The 27,507-nt window shown below is 35.5% G+C and overlaps 1 protein-coding gene across 8 annotated transcripts; it reads right to left on the reverse strand.

Moving 5' to 3' along the window:
- Window positions 1-132: 132 nt before the first annotated feature.
- LOC141693199 (uncharacterized) lies at window positions 133-27,507 on the reverse strand. Of its 8 annotated transcripts, XR_012563034.1 has the most exons (19): window positions 26,417-27,507; window positions 22,838-23,383; window positions 22,634-22,753; window positions 20,621-22,561; window positions 20,211-20,327; window positions 19,884-20,066; window positions 19,702-19,764; window positions 18,976-19,047; window positions 18,640-18,891; window positions 18,243-18,362; window positions 16,632-16,691; window positions 14,192-14,232; window positions 14,016-14,093; window positions 13,834-13,918; window positions 12,524-12,675; window positions 11,803-11,898; window positions 11,604-11,651; window positions 11,427-11,519; window positions 133-617 (listed from the first exon to the last, which is right to left on the reverse strand). XR_012563034.1 is itself a non-coding variant. In XM_074498218.1 (16 exons), exons 1-15 carry the CDS (start codon window positions 27,353-27,355, stop codon window positions 12,541-12,543), a joined length of 4,752 nt encoding a protein of 1,583 aa, XP_074354319.1. In that variant the 5' UTR covers window positions 27,356-27,507; the 3' UTR covers window positions 133-617; window positions 12,524-12,540. The 8 variants fall into 8 exon arrangements, 2 of the variants coding, with proteins under 2 accessions (XP_074354319.1, XP_074354322.1); XR_012563035.1 differs by lacking the exon at window positions 11,803-11,898; XR_012563036.1 differs by having other exon boundaries at window positions 11,431-11,519; window positions 11,604-11,898.

The raw sequence follows: 27,507 nt of genomic DNA on the forward strand, positions 1-27,507 counted from the left end.
TATTTTTTCTTTTAAAAAAGGTTAACTGTAGAAGTTAAATAATAAAATATCCTTCACAAACGGTAACTAGATGATCAAAGAAGCCTAAGATACATCCTACAATTGCAATGATAAAAAAAATGGGAAAGCCAATAGAACATAATAATTTTTTTTGTTTGTCAAGATTGACATAATAAAATTATAAATATTGCACATGCAAAAAATTGTCACCCCTAAAATGAAAAAATTAACAACTCTCCAATGTCAATCAGACATGGCAATGATTAGCCTATTGGTTTATTGATCACGGACCTGTCTTTGCACCAAGAAACAGTTCCTGGTTGGAGGACTTAAAATTCTCTTTGTTAGTAGAAAATTAAGGGGATCCTTTCAATTCAAACTCCCATCTTTCTTTCCTTTCAATTCCAACTCCCATCTTTCTTTCCTCTGCTGCAGTGATCCCAAAAAGTGGCAGTCTATCAAAATCTCTCTGATGCCACCTAGGTCTGAGTGACCATCCTGCATAATGGACGCCATTCAAGGTCTAAACCTCAAGGTCATCATCTTTTAGTGCCCCCATGCACAAAGTGCAACCCCCCCCCTGTAAAACCAAAAAGCCTATTTCGGAATTTAGCACCCTACAAAAAGCAAAATAAATATTAGCATTCCGAGTAACAGGGCTACGCTATGCAAAATTAAACAATTTGGAATTAATATTTGTTGCGATTACAAATGGACAGATGATTGGAACCAAGATCAATGAGATGAGAGGGGAGTAGTTTATTAGAAACCAGAGGAAAATTCTTAATGTGGAGTTTACAAGGCCAAAATAAAGACTTATTTATTTGTGCATGGGTACCTAGGTATACTGTAAATTGATCAGTTAATTAATGATCTGAAATACAAGATATAAATCACTCAAACATTTTGGACACAATGACTTAATAAGTTTGATTAATTTTTTCTATTTTAGGCTAAGTATAGCCCTTTTCTCTTTCAAAATTGGTGCCAGTCTCCAAAACCCTTCCAACACGCAAATAATTGAAGAAATATGTTAACAAGCACCACACAAAGGTATCAAAAAGAGCAAACTTTTGGAAACACTCTCTCGAGCGATTCACGTAACCGCCATCATCATCTTCAACTTTTCCTGCACTGCTAATTCCTATCTACTCACTACAAGATCAAGATCAAGGCCACTGGCAATTCTCCATTTCACGTCTTCTAGTGATGCAGATCAAGTTTGGACCAAAAGCGGTTATCTTCTCCCTTATACAGTATCATTCGGAAGCAAAAAACATGCCATTATCACTTGTCTAGTTTCTTTGCCAACAACTTTTTTACTTTACTCCTCGATGGTTACAACTTTGACAATAGGAAAATGCATCTTGTTAATCTGAAGGAACCAACTTTCTTGCGAGCGGTTACTTTCTGTATTTGTCGATCACACGTATATGTACTTGTTCATCATTACCAATTTCAAAATGGATTTTCAAACTTCTTGCACTATTGGTTGCAACTTGCAGGCAATCAAGCAACAAATAATTAGGTAAGTCCGATGTGAATAATATCAAGGGCTAAGGTTTGTTTCGACTCTTTTCAAGGCGATATACTGAATATGTTTGGTTTGGTTAGGCTGAAGTCATAGTTATTAAGGCGTCTCCTAGGCGACGAACTGTGACAGCCCCCAAATCCGAGGTCAGGATTGGGTGTCACCAAACCACCTTAAACAATATAAACATGTATATTAAGATAACAGATGACCCCTCAATTCTGGATCGATTACAGGTTATTGTATGAAACAGGAATCTGAACATCTAAATTTTATAACAACTAACTCAAACTTTATTACTTCTTTACCAACTTTCTCGTCTTATCCACTCTGACATATCCAACTTCCTGAAGCTAGGATCTCTCCATTGCGTTGCCTATTGTGAGCTATCTACTCTTATCCTCACGTGATACTAAAAAAATAAGAAAATAACAAATCAAGAGTGAGCCAAAAATGCCCAACAAGTACCATAATTTGGTTTCCAGGTATCATTATTAAAAGAAACTTCCGGAAACAAACTTTAAATGATTTTATAAACATCTATATTCATTAAAATAATTGAGCGAATAAATCATCGGCCCTTATTAGCCTTCAATCATAGATCAAAAATTAATGAACAATTCAATGATTCCTCTCCGGAATCAATTATTTGTTAAATTTTGTAATCATGAAACTTTTAAAGAAAGAATGCCGTTAATGGTGATCGACAATAAATTAGAATGAGACACTAGAACAACATATGTACTATATGTTGCTGATCAGTCAGAATATAGTACGGATCTATGCGGCACCATCATATAGGGTACCATGCCCATTATAACCTAATAAAACATATGGTCCAGTCCATCCCTGACCCTTTTCGTAACCATCCGGTCCGTAGAGTATTTTTGATGAAAAACCAATTGGGTTAAAACATCAAAATTCAGGGTTCGCAAATAATCAGAGCAATAGGTATTTGCTCAAGAAATCAATAAATAATAATAAAAGAACATGAATAAAGAATACTTGCACAATTCAGATTCATTGCAGCAAAATATAAAATATTTACTATTTTGAATTTAGAATAGGGGAGAAATACTTGCCTCAATTGATCAACCCTCTGATCTTTAACCATCTGCCGTATAACTCGGCTCTGGTATATCTGTATTTCCATCGCAATCACCATTCTATGTTTACCTCATTTATGTATCTACATGTCTCGTGTATTACATATAAACAAGCTTTACTTTTCATCTCTATGTCTGGCCTTGAATGCCTCAAACTATGTGTATCCATCATGAAAGATACTATGTTAATCAACTGACAATATATTATTGTCTAATTCATACACATATCCTTATCGTCTACCTACCCACTAATAACATATAAGAATCACATTAATTATATAAAATTTAAGAGACACATGGCACATAATTCACATAGCACGTAAATATATAATTCACGTATCACATAATTCATATAACACATAACTCAATTCGTGAAAACATTTGACTCGATATGTTTAAATTGAGATCGAGTAGAAATATGACTTTTTGATAAATAAGCGACTAAGAACCGTTTACAAAACAAGCGACCCTTCGAAAAGAAAGCATTTATGTCTCGAAAGTATTTTTAATGTAAGCAGGATATTTTTCCAAGCCTACGCGTTTGTTTCGTATTAAACGGATAAACGGTCTATTTTTTAGGAATAAAATACGAATATTTCAATTAATAGTAATATTAATTGAATATTCAATATATTTATATATATTTTTAAAAGCTCAAAATAATTTTAAACCAATATTCGACTCAGTTATAACTACTTGCATTTTATATAACTATTTATAGATAAAATTTATTGATTAAATTATTTAATCAAATAATTAAATCAATAAAAATTTAACTAAAATAAATTATAAATAATTAAATCAAATTTAAATTTTTGAAAATAATATAGAATTAAAATAATTCAGTTAATTATTTAAAATAATTAACCAAATTAAGTTTTGAATTAAAAATCAATTTTGGGAATTAAAATAAGAATTTGAATTATTTTTAAAAGAGAAATTCCAGAAACAGGTTTTGGAAAATTGATCGTGGGAAAAACGGATCCAAACCGGGACAAAACCTGGGTTGCCAAGAAAACTCGGATCCGGGTTGAACACCGGCCGGATTCTGGAATTGTTACCAATTTCCGAAGTGTTCACCGGATTCCAGTGGGTTTCGTTTCTGTCGAAATCAACATCGTTTTCCACGGATTTCAGCTCGTTTGGGATCAAAATCAATCCAACAATTCAGTATATTTAATAACGAACACACCAAACAAGTTTTGATCGGAACAAGTTTTGATCGATTCCGATCAAAATCGGTGAGCCTCGAAGGTTTCTGACGAAGCTTCAAACCCCAACCAAAGTCAATGTTTTAAATACGAAATTAAAGCTTAGAACTGTACAATCTATTACCTATAACAATAAGATCCAAAAATCGGTAAACAATCTCAAAACTCGATTCAAAATAATGGATAAAACCTTAAGTTCGAATTAACCCATCCGGAAATAAAACGAACAAGGTAATAGCATAAATCGACTCTGAACATCATGGGGTATCTATTCATAACATCAAAATCATTTAATAACCCAGAATTAAAAAAACCCCAATTAAAAACATGAACCCTAAAAGCGGGTTTTAAAATTTACCAATAGTTTGATTGAATTAATCAGATAGAGCTCTTCATGGGACTCAATTTGATTACAAATATATGACCCCTTTTGCTTTCCAGATCAATCCAAAATCATGCTTTGATCTTATGAACTAGAATTGAAACCCTAACCTTAATTTTAAAGAATTTTCAGATTTTTAATATATTTTTGAATTTTTATAAAAATAAACAATAATTAAAATCTATTTATATGTACATAAAAATACCCAAAATTATTTAGGTCCTAATTATATCATTCAATAAAAATAATTAGCCTAAAATTAATAATTAACGGGGGATAATTTTTAATCCAATAAATATAAAAATTATGTCAAAATTCCCCAAAACTTACGAATAATTCAAAAATGCAAAAATATTGAATATTTGAGAGTCCCACGATTTTTGTAGGCTTTGATGTCCTCGTAGGACCCGGGTAAGATCATTTTTCACGAAACAAAACATTTCTAGATGGTCCAAAAATTAATATGGTAACCTCCATATTACGCAAAATAATGCCAAATACCCCACCCGCAATATCGGGTTTTAAAATTTAGTCTCGGTAACATAATATTACATATACACATTTATCGCGAAATAAAATAGCCGAAAAATACCATGAGCCGCACTATTCATATAAGACACATAACACGCGTTATTTATAATCAACCATAACTCAAAGGCATGGTTGTTAAGGCGTCTCCTAGGCGACTAGGCGGTAAAAAACGGGTAGACGTCTGACCCATCTTCCGTTTTAGTGGATATACGACGCCTAGGGTCGTCTAGGCGGCTAGGCGACCACCTAATCCGACCAGATCCTCCTAGGCGGTCTTATTTTGACCTAGGCCGAGTTTGACCAAGTCCAGCCCATTTTATTTTTGGCCTAGTCCAACCCAGTTTCATATTTATGTTATAAGATGACTCACTTGCTAGAGTTGTCACTACTTAACTCTAGTCATACATACATATATACATACATATATGTATATATGTATGTTCTTCAGTTCTTTTTTTTTCTTCTCTTTTTTTCTTTTACAACAATGATGAATATACTGAAGATGATTATGGTTAAATACCAAGTTCAAGACAAAGACAGCCCGGAAATAAAAAACCTCCCTGACCTCGATGATTTTATCTAGTTTAGCTAAAGTAGTTGCTTGATTTGTATGCATCAGACTTGTTTCAGACTTGTTTTCTTTTACCTACTCTATAATTACTCTATTTTATTATAACATATAAAATGTATGTACAAATAAAATATATTCAATTTATATAGTAACCGTATAATCCGCCTAATGGTCGTCCAGGCAAGTGCCTAGCCGTCTATAATCCGCCTAATGATCGTTTAGGCGAGCGCCTCGTTAGGCAGTTAGGCAGGCGGTAAAGTATCGTCTAGCCTCATCTTTACGTCTTAACAAGTATGGCTGAAGTATAGAAATCTATTCTGCTGTGGTCTTGACAAACTTTTTTCCTATTATTTGGTACCTATAATATGACTGGGGGAGGGGTTAACAGGTAGAATTGGAAGTTCATTTACCATAGCAGCATTCTTGCTTCACTTCTACATTTAAAATTTATACTTATTATTGTTTCATGTATCGAATCGAAACATAATATATATTGCCCTATAGGTTTTAAAACACTTTTTGGAGTACACAATTTTAGTCTCGGCTAATACAACATGATCTACATTTTATAGGTAATTAAGAGAAAAAGGGGAGGTTCAGGAAGTTACCTAAGGTTATAACCTATTTGAATGGAAAATCTGGATGGCAAAAACGACATCGATGTTGTATTGTATTTTATTACAACCTCAGGTAACATATTTTATATATATTTCTTGATTTAGTGTAATCTCCTGTCAAGTTTCCAGAAATGAAAACTCAAACACAACACTAAATCTGTTGTGTACGCTCATGTTTTCTATACTGAGAATCCTAACCCGAACACTACATTTTTGTCTCGTACAAATTTGTAAGATTTATTTCAACACTAATAAACATAAGGGTTCTTTACAACTCTGCGTGGGAGTACAAGGTTAATGTTATGGCCCCGAGAAATGGATCTAGTCACAGGTCAGGTCTATTTGCTGGAAAGAACTCTCTGGTCACGTTCTTGCCTTTCCAGGAAGAACATATCTTGTTAAAGAAGTTTTGTCGAAGAGACTTCCCACTCTCCTACTGATTAAATAAATCTATGCCTTTTCTTTTCATTCCTACGCCCCCTTTATATTAAAAGGATGGCTTCAACAAAAAACAGATAAAGATAGTTGCTTTCTACATTTTAAGAGCTACCTGGAATAAGATAAGATAAACTATAAAGCCTAACAGACCTGCTCTAAGCTACATTTCCCACAACTCTCCAGAGCTGCGGATTATTTTGATAATACTAAATAAATAAAATACTTTAATGTAATTAATTGCTTTTATTTTTCCTGCTACTAGATTTCTGACCATAGAAAGCATCTCTAACATTACTTCCCTCCTGGACAATGAGCTTGTCGTCAAGCTCAAATTCTAGATAGACTTCTTAAAATTGATCAGCATCTTTCCAAGTAGCTTCTGCGGAAGTTTGACTATCCCGCTGCACTAGTAGTTCAAGTTTACCTCGATTAATTCGTGAATGAAGAACATCAAAAGGCTGAGGAACAATTTTACAGTCAAATAAACGAGGTAATAAAGGAGGAGTCAGAGGAGATTCACCGTGGAAAGCCTTAAGCATAGTTATGTGAAATACAGTATGAATGCGACAATCTGAAGGAAGATCAATAGCATAAGCAACATGTCCCGCCTTGTTTAAATTTTTAAAAGGCCCATAAAAATTTTGGGGACAATTTTTTCCCAGAACTCTTTCTTACTCTTGCTTATTGACCGTTGACGATAAGGCTATAAGCGGAGCCAGACAAACTGCCCAGGCTCAAAAGACAGATCACGACAATGAGCATCGTATGAAAGTTTCATGTGAGCTTAGCTTGCTGAAAACATTGTTGAGCATCACTTAAGATAGAATCGCGATCTTGGAGTGCAATATCAACTGCAGCTACCCTGGTGGCACTGATTCATAGGATAAAAGTTGAGGCTGGGCACCACCATAAACCAAATGAAAAGTAGTACCCAATGCAGTATGGAAAGAGGTATTGTAGCATAATTCTGCCCATGAAAGCCATTCAACCCACTTTCGGGTTGGTCCCCAACTAAACAACGAAGGTACACCTCTTAATTGTACGATTAACCACTTCTGTTTGGCCGTCCGTTTGAGGATGATATGCAGATTAAAAAGCTAACTTTGTGCCACATAGACGAAACAGTTCACGCCAAAATACACTTGTGAAAGCTGGATCACGGTCACTTACAATTTATGTCGGCATCCCATGCAAACGCACAATATGCATAAAAAATAAATGAGCAACTGAAGAAGCTGTATAAGGACAAGCTATAGGCACAAAATAGGCATATTTTGACAATCGATCAACCACCACGAACAAAACCGACTCACCACCAACCTTCAGAAGCCCTTCAATGAAGTCCATTGAAATATATGTCCAGATTTGGTTAGGAATTTCCAGTGGCTGTAGAAGGCCAGCAGGGTGCAAATTCTCCTATTTATGTTGTTGACACACTTGACCACTATTCACATAGTTGTGGACAGTGTTCTTCATACCTTTCCGGTAAAAATCAGCCTTAACGCGAAAGAGAGTTTTTTGAATTCCTCCATGCCAAGAATCATGTGTTGCTGAAACAATTGAAGGAATTAATAGGGATGTGGGCAGTAGATATATTCAATTTTTATAAAACAGCGGACCATCTTAGACATCCCAATATTTTACCCCGTCACTGTTAGATAGCTTGGAAATAATATCTTGGAGAGTTGTTGAGGTGGCAACTTCATCTCTAATGTTATCAACAAGGCACGTGGAGATGAAATTGCATAAAGAGTGTCAGATTCTGTGTCCCAACGAGATAAAGCATCTGCAGCTTTGTTCAAGGCTCCAGCTTTGTACTCCAAAATAAAATCAAATCCTAACAATTTGTTAACTCAATGTTGTTGAGGTGGTGTGAGACGTTCTAACAAGAATTTCAGACTATAATGGCCTGTTTTAATTACAAATGGACGACCCCAGAGATATGACGCTAATGTTAAACAACTTGTGCAAGTCCAATTAACTCTCGCTCGTATGCTGGCAATTTCAGATGACGATCCCCAAGCTTGCGGCTAAAAAAAGCAATAAGGTGAGCCAGCTGATGTAAGACTCCACCAATACCAGCTTCACATTCCACCACAAAGTCCAAATCAAAATTTGGAAGTCGCAACATTGGTGCCGACGAGAGAGCCTTTTTAATGCACAAAAAGCATCTTATGCAGATTCTGACCACTAAAATTGTTTGTCAAAGGTGCAGCAAGTACACCATAATTTTTAACAAACTTGTGATAGTAGCCTGATAGCCCAAAAAACCGCGTAAAGCCTTAACTGTTTGTGGGCGTAGCCACTTTGTAACAAAGTGCTAAAATTTTAGCATTTTCAACCGAAACTCCTTTTATGTGGATAACGTGTCCAAGATATGTGACCTGACTCTTGCCAAATGAGCACTTGGATTGTTTCATAAACAACTTGTGTTTCCTTAGTTTCTCAAAAAATCAGCATGATGTGATTAATATGTTCCACCCAAGTTTTGCTATAAATCAAAATGTCATCAAAAAATACTAAAACAAATTTTCGCAAGGGTCAAATACCTCGTTCATTAAGGCCTGAAACATTGAAGGACCATATGTAACCCCAAAAGGAACTACCAGGAATTCAAAATGACCGTGATGCGTGCGAAAAGCTGTTTTCTCGACATCTGCAGGGTTCATAAGAACCTGATGATAACCTGACAGAAGATCTAATTCAGTAAAAAATTGAGCCCCGTGTAATTCATCCAGCAGCTCGTCAATCACTGGAATTGGAAATTTATCCTTAATGGTTTTTGCATTAAGTTCTCGATAATCTACACAAAGTCGCCAAGCCCCGTCATTTTTCTTGACAAGTAATACCGATGATGAAAAAGTAGAACGGTTGGGCCTAATGATCTGAGCATAGTGGCACATTGTTTTTCCATCTCGTCTTTTTGCCGATATGGATAACGGTATGGTCTTACTACAACAGGTTGTGAACCTGATATGAGACTGATGTGATGATCACAGCTTCTGATGGTGGAAGACCGATAGGTTCTATGAATAGGTCAAAAAAATCTGCAGTAGGTTGTCCAGCGATAATCTTTGTGTCGCCTCATCATACAATGCATTAACAGTCATTGTTTTTCCACTACTTCCCCTTTCCAAGTAACAATCTGCCCATGTGACTTGAATTACATTGTAAGTGATGTAAAATTCCATAATATAGCAGTGCCTGCAACCACTTCACCCCGAACACAACATCAAAACTCCCCAGCGCAATCAGAAACAAATCAGTGCAAGAAGTTTCTTTCCCAACTTGTAATTGAACTGCTTCATATATACCAGAACTAGTAAACTTCTCACCGTTAGGGACTGCCAATTAAAATCCTAAGCGCTGCACCACTGTTAGTCCAGCCTTCAAGGCAGCTGCTTCACTTATAAAATTATGCGTGCTGCCCGAATCCACCAAGCCCAACATGGGTTCCTTTGCCACAAAAATTGCATTGTTTCAGAATTTTTAATACCAGAAATGGCATGCAGTGATATTTCGGGTGAAGTATCATTTTCTACTTCCACATCTTCATCATCTACCATTAAACAAAACAACCACTTACACTTGTGCCCGGTTGAATATGACTCATCGCAGTTGTAGCAGAGACCCTTTCCAGGCCGCTCTGCCATTTTTGTTCGTGAAAGCCTTTAAATTACTGGAGTATTGTTAATGCTTCCACTAGATGTTAAACTTGTTGTTCCTCCCACAGGTCTAGAGTCACGACGAGTTGGTACAACACTTGTGGGGGATACAGTTTTACTTGGGGTCCAAGATGAAACAGAGGGTTGTAAACTAATAACATTAGTGATTTGTGATTTTCTTTCAAAACCTCTGGCTAGATTCATGGCCGTCACAAGGTTTGGAGGACTCTGCATCTCCACATCAACTCTAAGTCCATCATTTAATCCAGGAGTGAATAAGACGACCAATTTGTTGCCTAGTACAGTTGTTGCCCTCGCTAGTAATGTTTTAAACAGTTTTTTATATTCTTCCACTAAGTCCACTTGTTTCAGATTCACCAATTCGCCCAAAGAATTTCCACTTAATGGTGGACCAAATCTAAGGAGGCAGTAAGATTTAAACTGATCCCATTTGAGATCAGGCTCCTCTTGTTCCAACTTATAACACCATAGTTGGGTGAACTTCACCCAGTAAGTGGAATGTGGAAAGCTGACAAACCTTATCCTCGTCATTCCTTTTTTGCTTGCTAAAGAATTGAACACACCTATAAACCCATCCCAGTGGATCCCCTTAACCATCATACGAAGGAAATTCTAACTTAGAGTACCTGGGTATGATATTTTTGTTGATGACTTGCTCCGTCGAACCTCTCTTCCCTGATGATTCGTTTTCTTTTTTACCACCAGATGATTCCTCAACCTCCGGAGTTTTCTCCAGGTTACCCTTTTGAGATCCAGAAAGTGTTTTATCTCTAGTATGCCTTCACGAAGTTCACGAATTTCGTCTCCCGTTTTCTTTTTCAGATCCCTTACCTTAATCAACAATTGTTTAGAGTCGCTCATGACGGTAGGCTCTGATACCAAGTTGTTATGGCCCCGAGAAATGGATCTAGTCACAGGTCTAGTTGCTCGAAAGAAGTTCTGTTGAAGTGACTTCTAACTCTCTGACTTTTACTAATTAAATCAATCCATGTCTTTTCTTTTCATTCCTACGCCACCTTTATATTATAAGGATGGCTTCAACAAAAAACATATAAAGATAGGTGCTTCCTACATTTTAGGAGCTACCTGGAATAAGATAAGATAAACTATAAAGCCTAACAGACTGATCTAAGCTACATTTCCCACAACTCTCATTATTATAATAATACTAAATAAAATACTTTTACTTAATTAATTGCTTTTATTTTTCCTGCTACTATACTTTTGACCATAGAAAGCATCTCTAACAATTAAAAATATTGTAGTTGAAATGATCAACAGTAAAGAACAAAAGGGTAAAAAATCTCTACTAGTACTTATTGCTTGCGAAGAGTAAGGAAGAGCAATGTTTACCCACAAAGGTTTCAATAGGAACTATTAGATTAGAAGGATCAACGAAAAATCGCATCCCAGCCCTTCGCGTGTGATAGTTACCTTCCATGTTGGCTTCACCATTTAGACAACAACATTAAACTTTATAATTCACAAATTAAAAAGAAAAGATATAAGGAGCAGTGAATGCCAGGTTACCGAAGATAATAATGAGTGTCTTTCTTCTGCTTCCCAAATTTCATTAATCTAGTCCACCAGAGTTTCAATTTGATGGCCAAAGGACATATATAATTAGAAAATCAAGAAATTTAAAGTCAAGTTTATATAAAATCTGCGCACTATATAGCTAAGATATATATGCAATTGAAAACAATATCAAATTTGAGATATATCATACTTCTCTAAGGTTGCAGAGGATAGGAGGAAAGGAATGGGTGAAATGACAAAGTCGAGCCACGTTTGCTATTTGCTATAGGGAGGTTTTGCCAACCAACTGAAGTAGGAACGTAGAGGATAGCTGTGTCTCTCAGATATAATGCAACAAAACAAATAGATACAGCAATGTAAATGCACTATGGGTGAATTTTGACAAATTCATCGAAAAACACACTACAATATTAAAAAAGTACACTTTTCGAAAATCTTTTAAGAAATTGCGATCAAATCTTTACGGCTTTACCCTTAAGTAAATATCCAACAGAGTTACGAAATGATGCAAGAAAAATCTTTTGATAACTTTTTTAAAACCTTTTAGGAAACTGCAATCAAAAGACGAGGGACCATATTGGCCTTATGATATTATTTATGTAGTCATCCGTTGAGCATTTCCTAATTACTAACATACCAAGCTAAACATATTATCTGTTAAAAAGGTTTTGAGAAAAAACACCATTTTGGAGGAGCAAATCCTAACGGCTATCTTGGTGAGTAGTGAGTTGGTGGATGTGCTCCAAGAAGAAGAGTGAGAGTGTCAAGATTAAGTAATAGTATGAGATTTGTCAACATTTAAGATTTTGAAAGTTATCCTAGTATGCCATTACAAAATTGTCCAACAAGGAAAAGATAATGTGCATATATGTAATGCAGCAATAAGCTATATAGTGACAGTTTAACAGTACCTCAGGAATTTATAGGCCTATGAGACATTCAGAATCGTTATGGATGGAATAATTTTGTGAAGTAGATTGCATGGACAGTTAGCAGTAGTATCACCATCAGTTGGAAGGAATACTAGCTCACCTTCCAGAATCGCATAAGCATCTGCAAATGCCTGCAATATCCTCAACATGAGAATTGGAGCAAATCACCTTTATAATTTTCTTCAAGAGATACGAGGTTCAGCCACAAAAGAGTTGTGTAGACAGGGAAGCTGTTACACCTCATACATAATCATTTAATTGTCCATTAAATTGGAAGATTCATATTAAGCAGAAAAGGCAATATTCTAAATACAAAAAAGATTCTGGGAAATTATTATAATAAGTCTTAGAACTCATACTAAAACTACAAATTGATAGCATTCCAAATTTTTATTTTGGAGGATTTAGAAAAGCGAAAAAGTGATTAGAGAAATGTCCACGAGTCAAATAAAAACCTTCAACATTTTCAGAAGTGACTGAATAACCAAACTTAGTCCCATCACAGGGTAAAAGTAGTTCTGTTCTTTTATTTAAGAAACGAGAGGAGAAGATGGGGGTGAGTGTGACAGGATAGAAATGAAAAATATAAATCCAGAGCCGTACTCAAATACTATATGAATCCATCATCACTGTTCCAATTATCCAGTTTCCACACATGCAATGCAAACAGCCAAAATTTGGTAAAAGATCATGGGTTACAATCCATCATCCTTTCTACCCTGAACGATTAGGGAACCCCAGGGGTAGTTCTTTTTATTCCATAAATCACTCATCTTGGTTCATGTCCATATCTCTTTAAAATGTTCCGAAAATTAGTCGAGGATTCAAGATCAGTATAATTTGTATAATTAGGGCTTTGAAGATTCTACATCACTCAGATCTAGATGGCTCATTGTCTGACTCTTGGAAGTCAGCATTTAAATCACTAGGTTAAAAAATATTGTTGTAAGTTGCTAAAAACTTCTTCAGAGTCCTATAAAAAATTGTATTAGACATAATTCTACTGAAGTAAACACTTTCATAACTAAAGTTAAAAGCACTGAAATAGACGTGCATAGAAACTCAAACTACACAGATCCTATAGTATCTTTCTCTAATAAGAAAAAGATGAGCAAAATGGGCCTGAGAATGACCTCGGGTAGCTCCCCTCAGGTTATAAACTCTTCCAATACAAATTTAATGGCAAATATGTAAATATTAAATACTAAAAACTTATCATGAATTTTCAAACCTCCATCCTGCATTGATACGAGAAATTAAATTACACTTTTAAAAAACTTATTCCTGACCTTAATACATTGATGTATCCGGAAGCAGTTTCTTCCCACGTTATTTGCAGGGAAAAGAGGGTCATCAATATATATTGGATCAATGCTACAAGTGCAATAATATTTCATCATCAAAAAAAGTTCTTTAAAGAAATCCAAAACCATACAATGAAGTAATTTCAAAAACCAAAATTTTCCCTCACCTGTATCCTTTTTCCCTATTTATGTATACCCCACTTCCTCTTACTGAAATCCGCATTTGGCGTGGATCAAAGACATTCCTGCATTAACAAATAATCCTCATTCAACTGAATAGGTTGCATGAATTTCTTGTGAATAAATGAATGACCACCAATCTGGTGAAAAACTTCCATCTTACCCATAGAAATAGAAAAAATCCATTAGAAGGCCTCCAAAATTCTTCAAGGAGAGAAAAATGTTAATTGTAAGTCACCTTCAACTCTTTATTACAAGATATAATAGTTTTATCATTCCTATATAGTAAATGCCTACACACTGTCAAGAAATTTGTCTACATTGTTATGGATCCAAAACATGCATACTGCATATAAACAATACATCTTCATTAGCAATTGCAGGAGTGAATTGGATATGTAAACCCAGAGATTAAATAACTGGACCGGGTAGTTCAACCAGTTGTACAGGTGACAGATACAATCTAGTTTGAGGAAACATTTTAAAATATTACATGCTAGCACAGTAGCACACACACACAAGCATTTACCCTCACGATAGTGCGTAAACTAAAATATCCTCTTTATAATGGCTCTTAAATTGAAATTTGAAGAGGATGGTAATTTTTCTTGCTCCAACAGGCTCCTAGTCACTCTTAAATTCACTAAAATTCTCTTCACCCTCCTCAATTTTAAGAGCTATTAGAGCAACTCCAACAACTCCTCTTTATAGCATCCTAAGTCAAAATTTGAGGATTTTGGCATGAAAATGGTCTCCAACAATCTCCTAGGTCATCCTGAAAAAATTCGGATCTCTATATCCTTCCTCACTAGTGAGGAGCTCCTAACCTTTCCTCATTCAATTTATATTAATAAATAATGTAATAAATAATGTGTTCATGCACTTGGATTTTGCCATGTAGCATTTTCATTCAATTGAAAAAATAAAAATATATGTAGGGAGCGAATTGAAGAGAATTGTTGGAGAAAAAGTAATTTTTTCTCTCTTAAATAGTTAAGAGTCTATGAATTATAATATTTGCAGAGAAAAACTTAAGAGTCTCTTGGAGTTGCTCTTAGTCACTCTTAACTAATACTACCTCCGTCCCAAAATACAAGTCCCTTAGACTTTTTACGCGTATTTTAAGGTGAATAAAAGGGATAGTTTCACAAATCATTTTTTAAATTTTCTTTTTCTGAATAAAAGTATAAATATTAAGTTTTAATTCAAGAAAAGAAATTTTAAAAAAAAAAATGCGGCGCTATGACTTTTATACATCTTAAATTACGTGAAAAAGTCAAAAGGACAGGTATTATGCGACTTTGTTGGGACATATTGCGGTATTGACACTGAGCATGGCAGCAGCAACATGAAAAATATATTAGTAGCAAATTAATTTATCGAGTCATCAAAATATCAGATTTACTGAAGTCACGGATATATTACCTTAAAGGGGTACGAAATGAACTGACTCTATATGTTTATCTAATCATGATAAGTAACAAATTAATCAATGAAAGTAGTTAAATCTAATCAAGATAATTTAATAAATATAAGTACTTAATTTTGTGGATATTAAAAAAGGAAAACACATATTAAATGTATACATCAGTAATACTTCACAACGTACGAACAGTGATTGAAAAATATCACAAAACACTTCATTTAACATTGCTTCTTAAAACAACAATCATCATGGAACACCTTTTATATTATGAATGCACTAAAGTAATTTAAAGATAAAATTAAGACAACCGTCTCCAGAAGGAGCAAGTATAATCAATTAGAAAATAGAACTACTAGCCATACTGTGCAAAAACTTGTTATTTGAGTCAAAAGAATGCTATAATTATATAAAGGATGGAAATATTTATTTCTATACCACACGGAAGCTGATTTTCTATAATCAATTAGAAAAACACAAGTGCAACTAGTCATAATATGCAAAAAGTCAAAGGCAATATATAGTTGGACGTTTTCCAAAAAAACATAACATAGCCTTAGGGCCTGTAGAAAACAAAATTCCTTGGTAAGGGAGACGGTTAAATAATTACATGGAAACTAATACCAAAATAAATCACAAATGACATTTTAAAGACAACTGATGAATCAGATTTTTCTACACTAAAAGCCAATTGCCTGACATAATTGTTCTCAGTAATTCGGTGTATCGTATCGGATAAGCTGAGATCAGTTATAAAGATATTGCAAGCTTAGACTAAAATTTGGGTATTATATACACCGAAATGGAGGACATGAAGAGAAATTCTAGAGGCATATGATGACCTCGTCTATCCTCTATGTTGCTTCCTTCTTTTCGTTGAAGTTCATCTTCTTTTGGAAGTACAGTTAAGTTTTCCATGCACTACCTTTCTAAAATATTCCTGTCTCTACTACTGAATGAGGCTTAAATTTCCTCAAGAAGATGTGCGACTTTTATACTCAATAATGGTTTGCATGTTACTTCGCAATGTGTCTGGTTATAGTTCTGAAAGCATCTCTTGACCATTACTAGGAGGTTCTAACCAATAAGCAAAGATTTTACTGCATTAAATAATATACCAATGACAAGACTGAATATGATACTTCTCATTAAATTTGATGTATCATGTAAAAACTCTTACTTGGTTAATAGATCGCCCCTGATGATGCTCATGCTGAAGAAATCGTGTGATCATCAGTATCTGTAAATTGAAAAAAAATATTCAGTATGAAAAAGTGGATAAGAAACTTGGAAAACAAAGTTGAACTGAAAAGAGAAAACCAATAACTCAAAAAGTGGGCTATGCATTATCGAAGGAGATTTCCAGCTCCGATTAAATAAGTTACTTAGGTTGATCAAAGTTTTTAATAAAAACTTGAAGTTGCGGTTGATTCTATTATCAACCATGTAAGGCAGTTTCAGTGAATTTACAATTCTGATCCACATAAATCATTTCACAAAGCAAGTTTATTTTACACACGAACCCTGCACTAAAGAAATTGGCTGAGAGGTGACTTAATTTAAGATTGTACCCATGTCTAGGTTATATACATGTAGAGAATTTGAATTTTAAACCATGAAAATCTCAGCATGTTGAGAATGTTGAACAAAATATTTATTAAGTATTTGGTTAATTTGGCCCAAGAAATAGCGAATTAGTGCAACCTTCGCCTTTTTGGGCTTCAGTTTTTTTTTTTTAGACTTAGGGTTCAGTTCATCCAACCTGTCAGACTCATGCATCAGGTCCCAGAATGGATTCAACCTTCAAGATTATTTTTCTAGTTTGAAGAAAATGATGCTACTTTGATTATTGTAACTACTCGACGCTAAATCATTTTAATATGTATATTTTAGGAACCATACACATATTAGACATGGGTAGACTTATCCAAACTTAAATAAGGCCTCTTAATCATGTACAATGTCAGAGGCCCCTCACAATAGTCTTTCAAAGTTCTTGCCAACTGTCTTTTAAAAGTTTGTATTATTAGAATACAGATGCATAATGATCCGAATAATTAAATCAGTTTAGAGGTAGCATTAGCTCAAGTTGGCCAAAGCAACGTCTTCAAATTCCTATCTACGTTGATCTTATCCCTAATCAACATATAGGAAATCAACAAAAGGGTGTGTACAAGTACAAGAAAGGAACAAGTTATAAAAAAGATTATTGAATTAGACATAGGACTTATATTTGTCAGTTTTTGAGATTGCTGCATTAGCATACGAAGTCCTTGTGCAAGAAAAATTAGATAATGTGAACGACACGTAAAAGAGGATGCCAAATGCTTCCTAATTACATCAAATCATTGTCATAATCAACATGTAATTCTCTATTGTGGTAATCAATTTCAAGTACAATGAAGGCTTATAAATCTCCCACGTAGGGAGACTGATTCACACAGCTTTGTGGAAAATCAACTAATATATTTACTTAGAATTATGCCTTGGTGGCTTTTATTTGTCCGGTATCTATTTAGTATTATTTTCCACGAATTTTGAGTAACAATTAGCATGTGATTTTCAAATAAGACTAAGTGTATCTTTAAAGTTTTCTTTTAATCTTCTTTCCAGAGATCCAGGCATGGGTTTTAATAATTACTATCAATTAGTTATGTATTTCTGATTCTTATTTGTTATCTTGTTGCATTTCTGAGTCGATCAAAAGTCTTACTTTTCAGGTGTGCTGTACATTTCCTCATTCAGAGCAAGCTCCTGTAATGTCTATAAAACCAATCATTAAAGAACTTACCAGGCAATATGAACTGAGGCCACCAGAATACGACTGATCAAGGCTGCGATCTGACAAGAACTGCTTTAGCACCATTGAAAGTGGCGTAGCGGCAGGAAACTGCTCAGTCAGCTCTTTCACCTGTACATAAAGTTTCATAGACGAAATTAATGAAAAGATACCAAAAAGTTATTAAGATTATTGGTAGCTAAACTTTAGTCATGTATGTCACAATTGTAACCTACATACCACAAGATTAAAACTTAAAAAGGATTATATTTTGAAGTATAATAAGCAAAACACAATAATAGCACAGCTGGTAATAAAAACCATGAGATTTTTTTTACTGAACTTAAAATTAAATAATTAAAAGTGAAAACAATATTAACAACCATAAAGGCAAACACTCAATGTGTACCAGTTCTGTAGTTTGAAGTCCTGTATGTGATGACGACTTAAAACTAATATCAAGACGAACTGATTTGGTCTGCCCTTTAGCATTATTAATGTTAGAACGCTCTGGCAGAACAGAGCTTTCTGAAACATCTGTATCTGCTAGAGAAATCTTGTCTTGCTCAGTAGACACTTCAACTGGCCCTTCTTTTGGAATTGGTAGATGAGTCACTATGAGATCACAGGGAACTTCCACCACAACCATGATTATGGGTATCTAGAGATAAAATAAGGCAAAATGAGGATTAAAAACAAAATTTCAGAAAAAAAACAACAGAGAAACAAGAGAAAGATTCATTACAGCAGTATTTTCCACAATCTTGAGTGAATCACTTTTAACCCACTCCTGATTCGCAAGATACCGAGCTGCATGCTGCAGTATATTTGGAATGTGTCAATGATAGTATTAAAAAACACAACGCCAATATATAATGGCACTATCTGTTAGACAGAAATTGAGCTGTAGTATTGAGCATACAACCAAACAGAAACCCCACAAGCGAAAGAACAAGAGCAATAACTACACAATTATAAAGCTTAATTAGACATTATAAACTTCATAGACCAGTATGATCGAGTGGGAACTGTGCTATGTAGCTTCACTGTGACTGGGTATATATGTCCAAATCGTATATATCAAGGCTCTAGCAAGATCTACTGAATATCCAGAGAAAAGTAAAACCACAGGCCCACATGTTTGTAGGAACGGAAATTAACACTCTAACTAATTGTATTGACTGACTCTATTTACATGGAAGAAAGTTTGAAAATTCAACAGGCATGTTATGCTTGACGGAGCTATTTAGCCCAAGGTAGTGATGACCCTCTCACTTAGGAATAATCAACCCACACTAGTGATTATTATACAATATTTACACCTTACACATATCTAGGGTTTGAAATTTATATGCTACGGTTAGTTTATACACCATGTACTAGAACTTCTAATATCTAAAATATCACAGGAAGCACAAAAAAATAACAAACGCTAATTATAATGTCTCACTGGCATCTGACACCTGCATACCTGGAGACACGTTTCTTTGATCCCATTGCGTCCCTCTAAGATTCCAGCTTCTTTTATGGGTTCCTGTACAAACATTGTAAATTAGGGGGCTCTTTGTTTCACTTTTTGCAGGTCTCCACTTGATTTAGCAAGCAACATGTTAAAAAGTAGACTAGCTTTTGTACGAATTGTGACTCTCTTACCAAGTTTCTCACAGGAGGCAGACAAACTACAAGATCGACATCACTTGTGGGAAGAGACAAGCCAGTCGCATTTGAACCAAAGATATTAGTCCTGGACCGTGGCCATAAGACTTGGAGGGATCGTGTAACACGCTTGACAGCCCAATTGATGTAAGGTTTATTAACCATATTCTCTGCAATAACCTTACAGATCCAATATTGATTTATCAATGCTCTTGAAACATCCATAAATTTTTATATTACAATTTAAAAGTTAGAGGTCATAAACAATTCATTTATATTGGCTATGATCTTGGAAAGCATTAAAGAGTCATTCTAGCGCCATACCTGCTTGTGGAAGGAATCAATTTCATCATGCAAGAGATTGTGCATTAAAGAAAGAGAAGATTTCCTTGAAGAAGAATTCAATGATTCAGGGGGTTGCAAGGGAATCGCAACATCTGGCTGTTCAATTCATATTTAAGTTATAACACATGATAAGCAAATTTAAATATCTTTAATAAGTATCAACTAACAGAAATTGTTTTGAAAGAAAAATGTCTTAGTATAGTAAACAATACAACTTAAAAACAGAACGGAATGGCAAAACAATCTTATGTACAACTTTTAAAAGAAAGGTATCACCTCGCAACAAGATAACCATCAACTATTAGGTTGTAGCAGAAAATGGAAGTAAATAATGCTCCACTATGTTAGCAAACTGATAAGACTGGAATTCACAGGATTGGAATGCTTACATGTTCCTGATCTCGAGCTAACTGGGAAATTGCAATTAGGCGGTCCTGCAATAAGGTCCCTGGTAGAGGTTGATTCAACTGACGTGAAGAAAGACTATTATTTCTCCAAGAAGGCCAAACTACTTCACTTCCATCCATTCGCATACAAGATTCCTCAAAACTGATTCCATCATTAAACCAACCTCGCACTCCCCAGTTCCTCGGGCTAGAGCTACCAGATCGCACAGTAGGGAAACCCCTGTGTTTTCTAGACTCGCTAACAGGAGAAGGTGGAGGAAGATGAGGAGCATGGGAAACACAAAGTACCACAGGTGAAGGCGGCCTTTTAATTCGAGGTTGATCCCTTCTATTTGGAACACATGAGCTTTTATGATCTTGACTGCGTTTAAACTCTGATCTTGATCGTTCTCTTGAGATACTTGGAATGATAATTGGTCGAAGAATTGGGTAAGGAAGGGAATCCCCTGTCATTGCTTCAGTTTCGCTAGGTAAATTGGACAACGAAGCAGAAGCAATCTCCTCTGCTGCGACATCTGACATTGTCGATGAGGAGTGCAGTACTTTCCCTGTTACATCACCTCCCGGTATCACATAACCAAGAGCCTGGTGTGGTGGCCCCATAGGATCGAAAGGAGAGCAAAAGGAAGCTGTAGATGGTGAGGTCAAACCATTTGTACTAAAGGATGAAGAGAAAGCCACCATATCATCAACGGTTGTGTTCATATCTGCTTCCCGCCAAGCCCATGAGCTATCATCAGAACTAAGAGAAGGAGGACGTGAGAAACTGGTCCCTGTACGATCAGAAGGATTCCAATACATCACACCACCACCAAAGTACTGACTGTAATCCATCCCAGTTACTGCATGTACCTCAATATCTTCTTCGGATATCCAACGACTATCATGCTCATCTGCTGGTTCTTGTGAATTTGTTTTATCAGAAACATCCACAATATCTCCAGAGTACAGCCTCTCATCATCAAAATTAGTTGCATTACGCTGCAAGCTTTGGGCAGTAAAGCTCTGCTGAAAAGATGGTTGTCGCCTTGGTATAAACCCAGTATCATAACTATATGTCATTGATGGAATTAGTCCACTAAAATTTCGTACCATGGGAGGCCAATCCAAACTCATTGACATTGGGCGAGAGAGAATGCCACTGCACACATTTTCAATTGGTGATTTTCTCACCTGATGCACAGTTTGGACTAATGGTTGGTGGAAATGACTTTTCCAGTTATGACCAACATCCAGATGCAATCTATCTGTTGTAGCTGGAAGATGCGTATTAACAGATGGAAAATGAAAAGGAGCTACACTGGGCCACTCATATGGAGGGCAGCCAGCAGAAACTACAGTTTCATGACTAGAAGTACTAGAATCATCTTGCTCTCGAGTCTTGGTCATCTCTACTGGATCAGCATTTGTTAATCCTTTTTTAGGATAAATTGATATCGCGACTGCTTCAGTTACATGTTGACCATTTTTAGTGTTAATATCTTCACCTTTCATAATAATATCACAATCAGATGTTGGCATCACAGGGGGCACAATGGTATCAGACGAATGTTTAATTCCTTCTAACATTGGAAAGAGATCTTCTTTCATGTTTTCTGAAGGTTTATTAACTTTCGTACTACTTTGACAGCTAGCACCACAAGAAACGGAATCATTCTCAATTTGAATGCTTTGCACTACATTGTCCTCTCCAGTACTTTTATTGGTGCTTGGATTTGGTGTTCTATTCTTCTCCTTAACTAAATCACCGCAAGGATTGTCTTCCGAAATAACAGTGACAGCAGAAACTTTCTTTGATTTCCTTCGAGAATTTTCAACTTTAGGATCACCACTTGACCAAGAGTTTTGATGTTTATTGCTCCTTTTCTTATTCTTCTGGACAGAGTTTTGGACATTTCCGTTGACAATTTCTTCAGCATGTGCCTGATCATAGTTAATCAGTTAGAAACCATTGATAACACAACAAAGACAGATTGATATTATGAATAACACAACCATGTCAACTGCTGACAAAGAAGTCTCCCTATTAGGATCCTTCTCTTGAATTGTACTAGCCAAACTGTTGATCTGACACGTGTCTATGTTCTCACTATAGGTCAATTCGTGTGCCTTAACCTGGAATATTCTTTAAACAATTAGAACTAAATGTTTATCTACACCGAAAACGTCTACAAAGAGTCTGTGAGGACGAGAGGATACCTTGGAAGATTTATCCAGTTTGGGATCATCAATCGAAGATCCGACAGAAGACACCTTTTTTGTATTTCGGGTTTTTCCTTTCTTCCTACGACTAGTAGCACTAGGTTTTTCTTTGATTTTCTTAGTAGAACACTTCCCGTTTACCTCTTCAAGTAATTCTAGTTTTGTATAATCTACTGAAACAACCATCAGTAACCCTCGCAGTTTTCTAAAGACAAAATTAGAGGTGGAATTAACGGAACCTAATGAGCTAAAGAATAACTCCTCATAAGCATGTTCACTACTATGATTGCACGATAATAACATGGCAGAGATATCTTGAAGTATATACAAACTTCTGCATATATTATCTGCAGAAGTGGCCATTCCAGAAACTGATGCAGAGGTCGTAGTTGAGTTGAAATCTGCAAGCGATCCTTGCGGCGCACAAATTGTCCTTTGATCTGATACTACTTTGTCATAACGTAAGGGAAATGTAGCCTTTGTCTTAGACCACCGCATGTCATCCTCCATGGGAATCTTGGTAGTCTTCAAAATTTCAGCAATCTGAAATTCATTGTAATCAAAGGCTAGAAAATCAGATCATAACATACAGTTTTCTCTATGAAATGAGAAACAAAATATCATCTCATAACGATAAAAAATAATTAATGGAAAAACAAGAATGAGATTTATGAGCCCTGCCAGAGGATAGGCATGTCATTCAGAATAAAACTATTCATCGCAAAAAGATGTAGACAGGCAAGATAGTTGTTACTATGAAGAAAACATGTATGATTAAGCTGTATAGTCATTTGCTTCGCTTTGGAATGTCATGAACATAAAAGTAGCTTACAACTGACCGATATACACGACACTTATTTAAAAAATCATACGAAGTAGCAAAACAAAGAAACCAACAAAAATTCCTAGTGGTATATTAAAATGGAAAAACATAAGATGCAGACACTAGTGGTATATTTTTATGCAAGCCAAATTATTAAAGGGTAGGTTATTTTAATTTAGGGAAGAAAGAGTGGTGTACTAAGTCTTTGTGGACAGTTGTATGCCTAAACTTGAGGTATTCTTTTTGTTGGTGGTGGTGGTGGTTTCTCGAATCTCGATTACATTAAGGTCCAGAAAGTTTTGCAGCCACGAAAGCCTTGTCAGTTGTCAAATTTTCTCCTGGTTAGCTTTCCTCCTAATTTGAATATTTGTTGTACGGTTCCAAAAAAGTCGTCCAACCATTTATTTCTGGACTCTCATCTTGTGAGGGGTTTGTGGTTTAGTGTGTGGTAGATCTTGGTTTCTATGTTGTACGCCTTCTTCATGTTCTTCATTGTTCCTTAGCTGCTTAAAGAGAGTGGCAAGCTGGTGCCATTAAAAGAGTACAATTTCAGCAACATATTAGGCTATTTGAGCTTATGAGTAAAAATGGCATTTTTAATGACTTTGTTCACTTTCAGTCTAGGAAAGGATTAATGATGCAGGACAGGTTTAGAAAGAGATAGATATATGATATAAAAATTGATAACGAATAGAACTAAGGTGGATGACCGCAGAACATCCACTATCCCAAGAGTTTAAACCACAAGGAAATTTAAGATGGACTGCAATCCCCAACAAAGAGACCCAATTTGATATTCAATAATTCAATAATATCTCAATAATCAAATCTAGGCAATAAGTAGGGGATTACATCACTAACATAGAAATAGAAAAGCCTAACGCATTAATGCCTCTAAACAATTGGGGCTTATTATAAATAACCTACGGCATACTTCAAAAACTACTGGCCCCACATAATTGAATAGATAACTTTCTTGCCCCTACAATAAATACATATAAAATAATTAAAAATAATCTATAAAAAAATTCCTTCCTTTTCGCATCCTTCTCTCCTTGGTAAAGAAAACTTGACCACACTTCTGTAAAAACCAAGAATTATGAACTAAAAAGAAGAAAAACTATTCCTATCTGAAGAACAGCTAAAATGCAAATAACTTCAAAAACTGACTAGCAATTGAAGGAGGCTCAAATGAATTTTACAGAATGATGAACAGACAAAGTCGATATTATCAACCACTTGTTTATCTTCAACAAGCGAAAGAATTTCCTCATGAGATGCTCAAGCTCAACTATATGAACCACATCGGAAACATCCCCATCATGTTCCGTGCAATTCAAAGAATCTGGTACGAATCGTTCTACTAATTTCACATATTTGTGTCTGGAACATACTTGATTTCCATTGCAATTTCATCCCCTTTGACTATTTCCACATTCTCCCATTGTCTAGATTTAAGTTGCAATTTCATCCCCTTCGACTATTTCCACATTCTCCTATTGTCTAGATTTCAGTTGCAATTTCATCCCCTAAGACTATTTTCATAAACTCCTAGTGTCTAAGAAGTTAAACTTAAGATGTAATAATCTCCCCAAAAAACCGCTCTTATCTCTCCTTTTCACGTCATTTTCATTCTTTTCACGACTCGGCTTTGTATTTCTTTTTCAAACTTTTTAAGTTCAAAAATATTTATTTAGGTCCTTCAACATAAGCTCATATTCAACTAACTTTTTTCAACCGATAGCAGGTATAAATATAATTTGGTAGTGCAGCTAATTATATTCACCCTGTAGGAAATAAAAATCAATTGCTGATTTGCTTACTAGAAATACTTTTATTTAGCCGAAGGTCTATAAGTTTGTTGTTGGTTGACAAACAATGTTATCGCAAAAGATTAATTTTAGGTTTTGTATTACACTTCAATTTGATTCAATATAAAAAGTGAGAGGCCATATGCGAGTAGTAAAATATGTGATTATATACCTTAAGACAATTGATATTAATAATTTAATTGACTTTTAATAACTACTAATAATACCAATACTTATGCTTCTGAGGTACGACTGGAGAGAAGAGAATACTTTTATACACAAGAGAATTACATATATATGTAGTCATCTTATAGTTATAGGCAGCTGTGAGAGACATTTTACAGGCTTCATACGGTTCACTAATTGAAGAAGAGTAATATTTAATTGTATAACGTAGTTCCAAGAGAGCAAACAAAAGTTTATTATAGAGGGAAGGGACGAGCCACAAAAGATTCAGATTCTCATATGGTCATACTCCTCACTCTCTCACATGCATTCCTTTTGGATGTCACTAAAGGAATTATTCGACTTATTACAAGTGTACACCTAAAGCGTTTTTCAAATGGCTCTCGCAAGTGGAGATTGAATTTGAAGTAATTTAAATATAAATTCACTACATACAGCCCACAATTTACATGCAAGGATTTCTGATAACCAAAAAAGTTTAAGCTCAAGTCACTCTTCTCTTGATAACAGAAAACTCCCATGTGCAATTAGATCTCTTACGGTCATCTCGCATTAATTACTAACCCAAATTAAGTACAGATTTTAGTTATTACTTTGATAACTAAACTATTCATCTAAACAACAACTATTTAGACAACTCACAGCATTCATGCCTTTACAAACAAACTTGCTTAATTCATTGCACCAACTTACTCTTTCATACATTAACAATACATATATACAAAATATAATACATTCCAAAATTAACAAAAGTACCGTCGATTTTGCCGTTTTTCCAATAAACGTCCGAAAAATCTTCTTTTTAATTCCAACATCCAACTTTTCCCACCAATCCACACACCCTTTCTTCCTCCAAAAAACATTCGCCGCCACACCCGCCAAACTCACCTTCTCCTTCAATTTCACCCCTCTCTTCTTCCCATTACTACAATTCATCCACGAAAGCCTCAACGCCACCTCCAACCTATTAACCACAAATGCCTCAATCCCATAATACCCCTTCCCTTTCAACCACTCGAATTCCACCCAATCCTCACCTACCTTACTCTCCTCCCCTCTCAAAAACCCACCGGTCGTAACCACATCCATCACCTCAACAAACTTCTCCACATCCTCAACTAACTTCTCACTCACAGTAACTGAATCCAAACTCTCAACTAACCAACTCCCCCCACCTCCAACACTCATTACCGCCTCCGAACATTTCCCTCCACCTCCAACTAACTTCCCACTCCCTCTAACTGCCTCGAAACATTTCCCTCCACCTCCAGCAACCTTCCCACTCCCCGTACCAACCTCCGAACATTTCTCAACAACCTCCCCCTCTCTCGAATTAAACACTCTAACCGCCTTCCCGGCCTCACACGCCTCTCCAACTCTCTTAACTACACCTCTCGACTTCCGAAAACAAACACTCGGAATATCCGGCCGATCATCCGACATCAAATCACTCAACACAATAAACAAGCCGTGCCCGTGATCGCGTAATTTCGCATCCATCTCAATCAAAACCTGAACAAACTTGTAATCCACAATCGCGAGACACGATTGGCGTTGGTGAATTGAGAGAGATTTGAACCAATTCAAAATCGAAGTTCTCGGGCTAGGGTTTGTGTAGATTGATGATGATGATGCTGTGTGGTATAATGATATGTGTGATGTGAGGGTGTCCATCAATTGTTGCTTTGAATTCATTGTTAAATTTGATCGATTTGTGTGAAAAATTTGGGGATTTTTGGATTTGAAAATGTGAAGAAGAAGAAGAAGAGTGAGAAATGAAATCAATGTAATAATCAAGTAAAAATTTATTACAACAAGTTTCGTGTCTTGAAATGATCCCCTCCCCG

This window comes from Apium graveolens, chromosome 10, assembly GCF_009905375.1.
Source record: "Apium graveolens cultivar Ventura chromosome 10, ASM990537v1, whole genome shotgun sequence".
Classification (NCBI taxonomy): domain Eukaryota; kingdom Viridiplantae; phylum Streptophyta; class Magnoliopsida; order Apiales; family Apiaceae; genus Apium; species Apium graveolens.

What these genes read in the sequence shown, in the direction of transcription:
- LOC141693199 (XM_074498218.1), bottom strand. Translation starts at nt 27,355, where the DNA reads ATGAATTCAAAGCAACAATTGATGGACACCCTCACATCACACATATCA. An exon ending in AACTGGATAAATCTTCCAAG is followed by an intron (nt 22,754 to 22,837) that starts GTATCCTCTCGT and finishes AGAATATTCCAG; the next exon opens with GTTAAGGCACACGAATTGAC. An exon ending in TTGATTCCTTCCACAAGCAG is followed by an intron (nt 20,067 to 20,210) that starts GTATGGCGCTAG and finishes TGGATCTGTAAG; the next exon opens with GTTATTGCAGAGAATATGGT.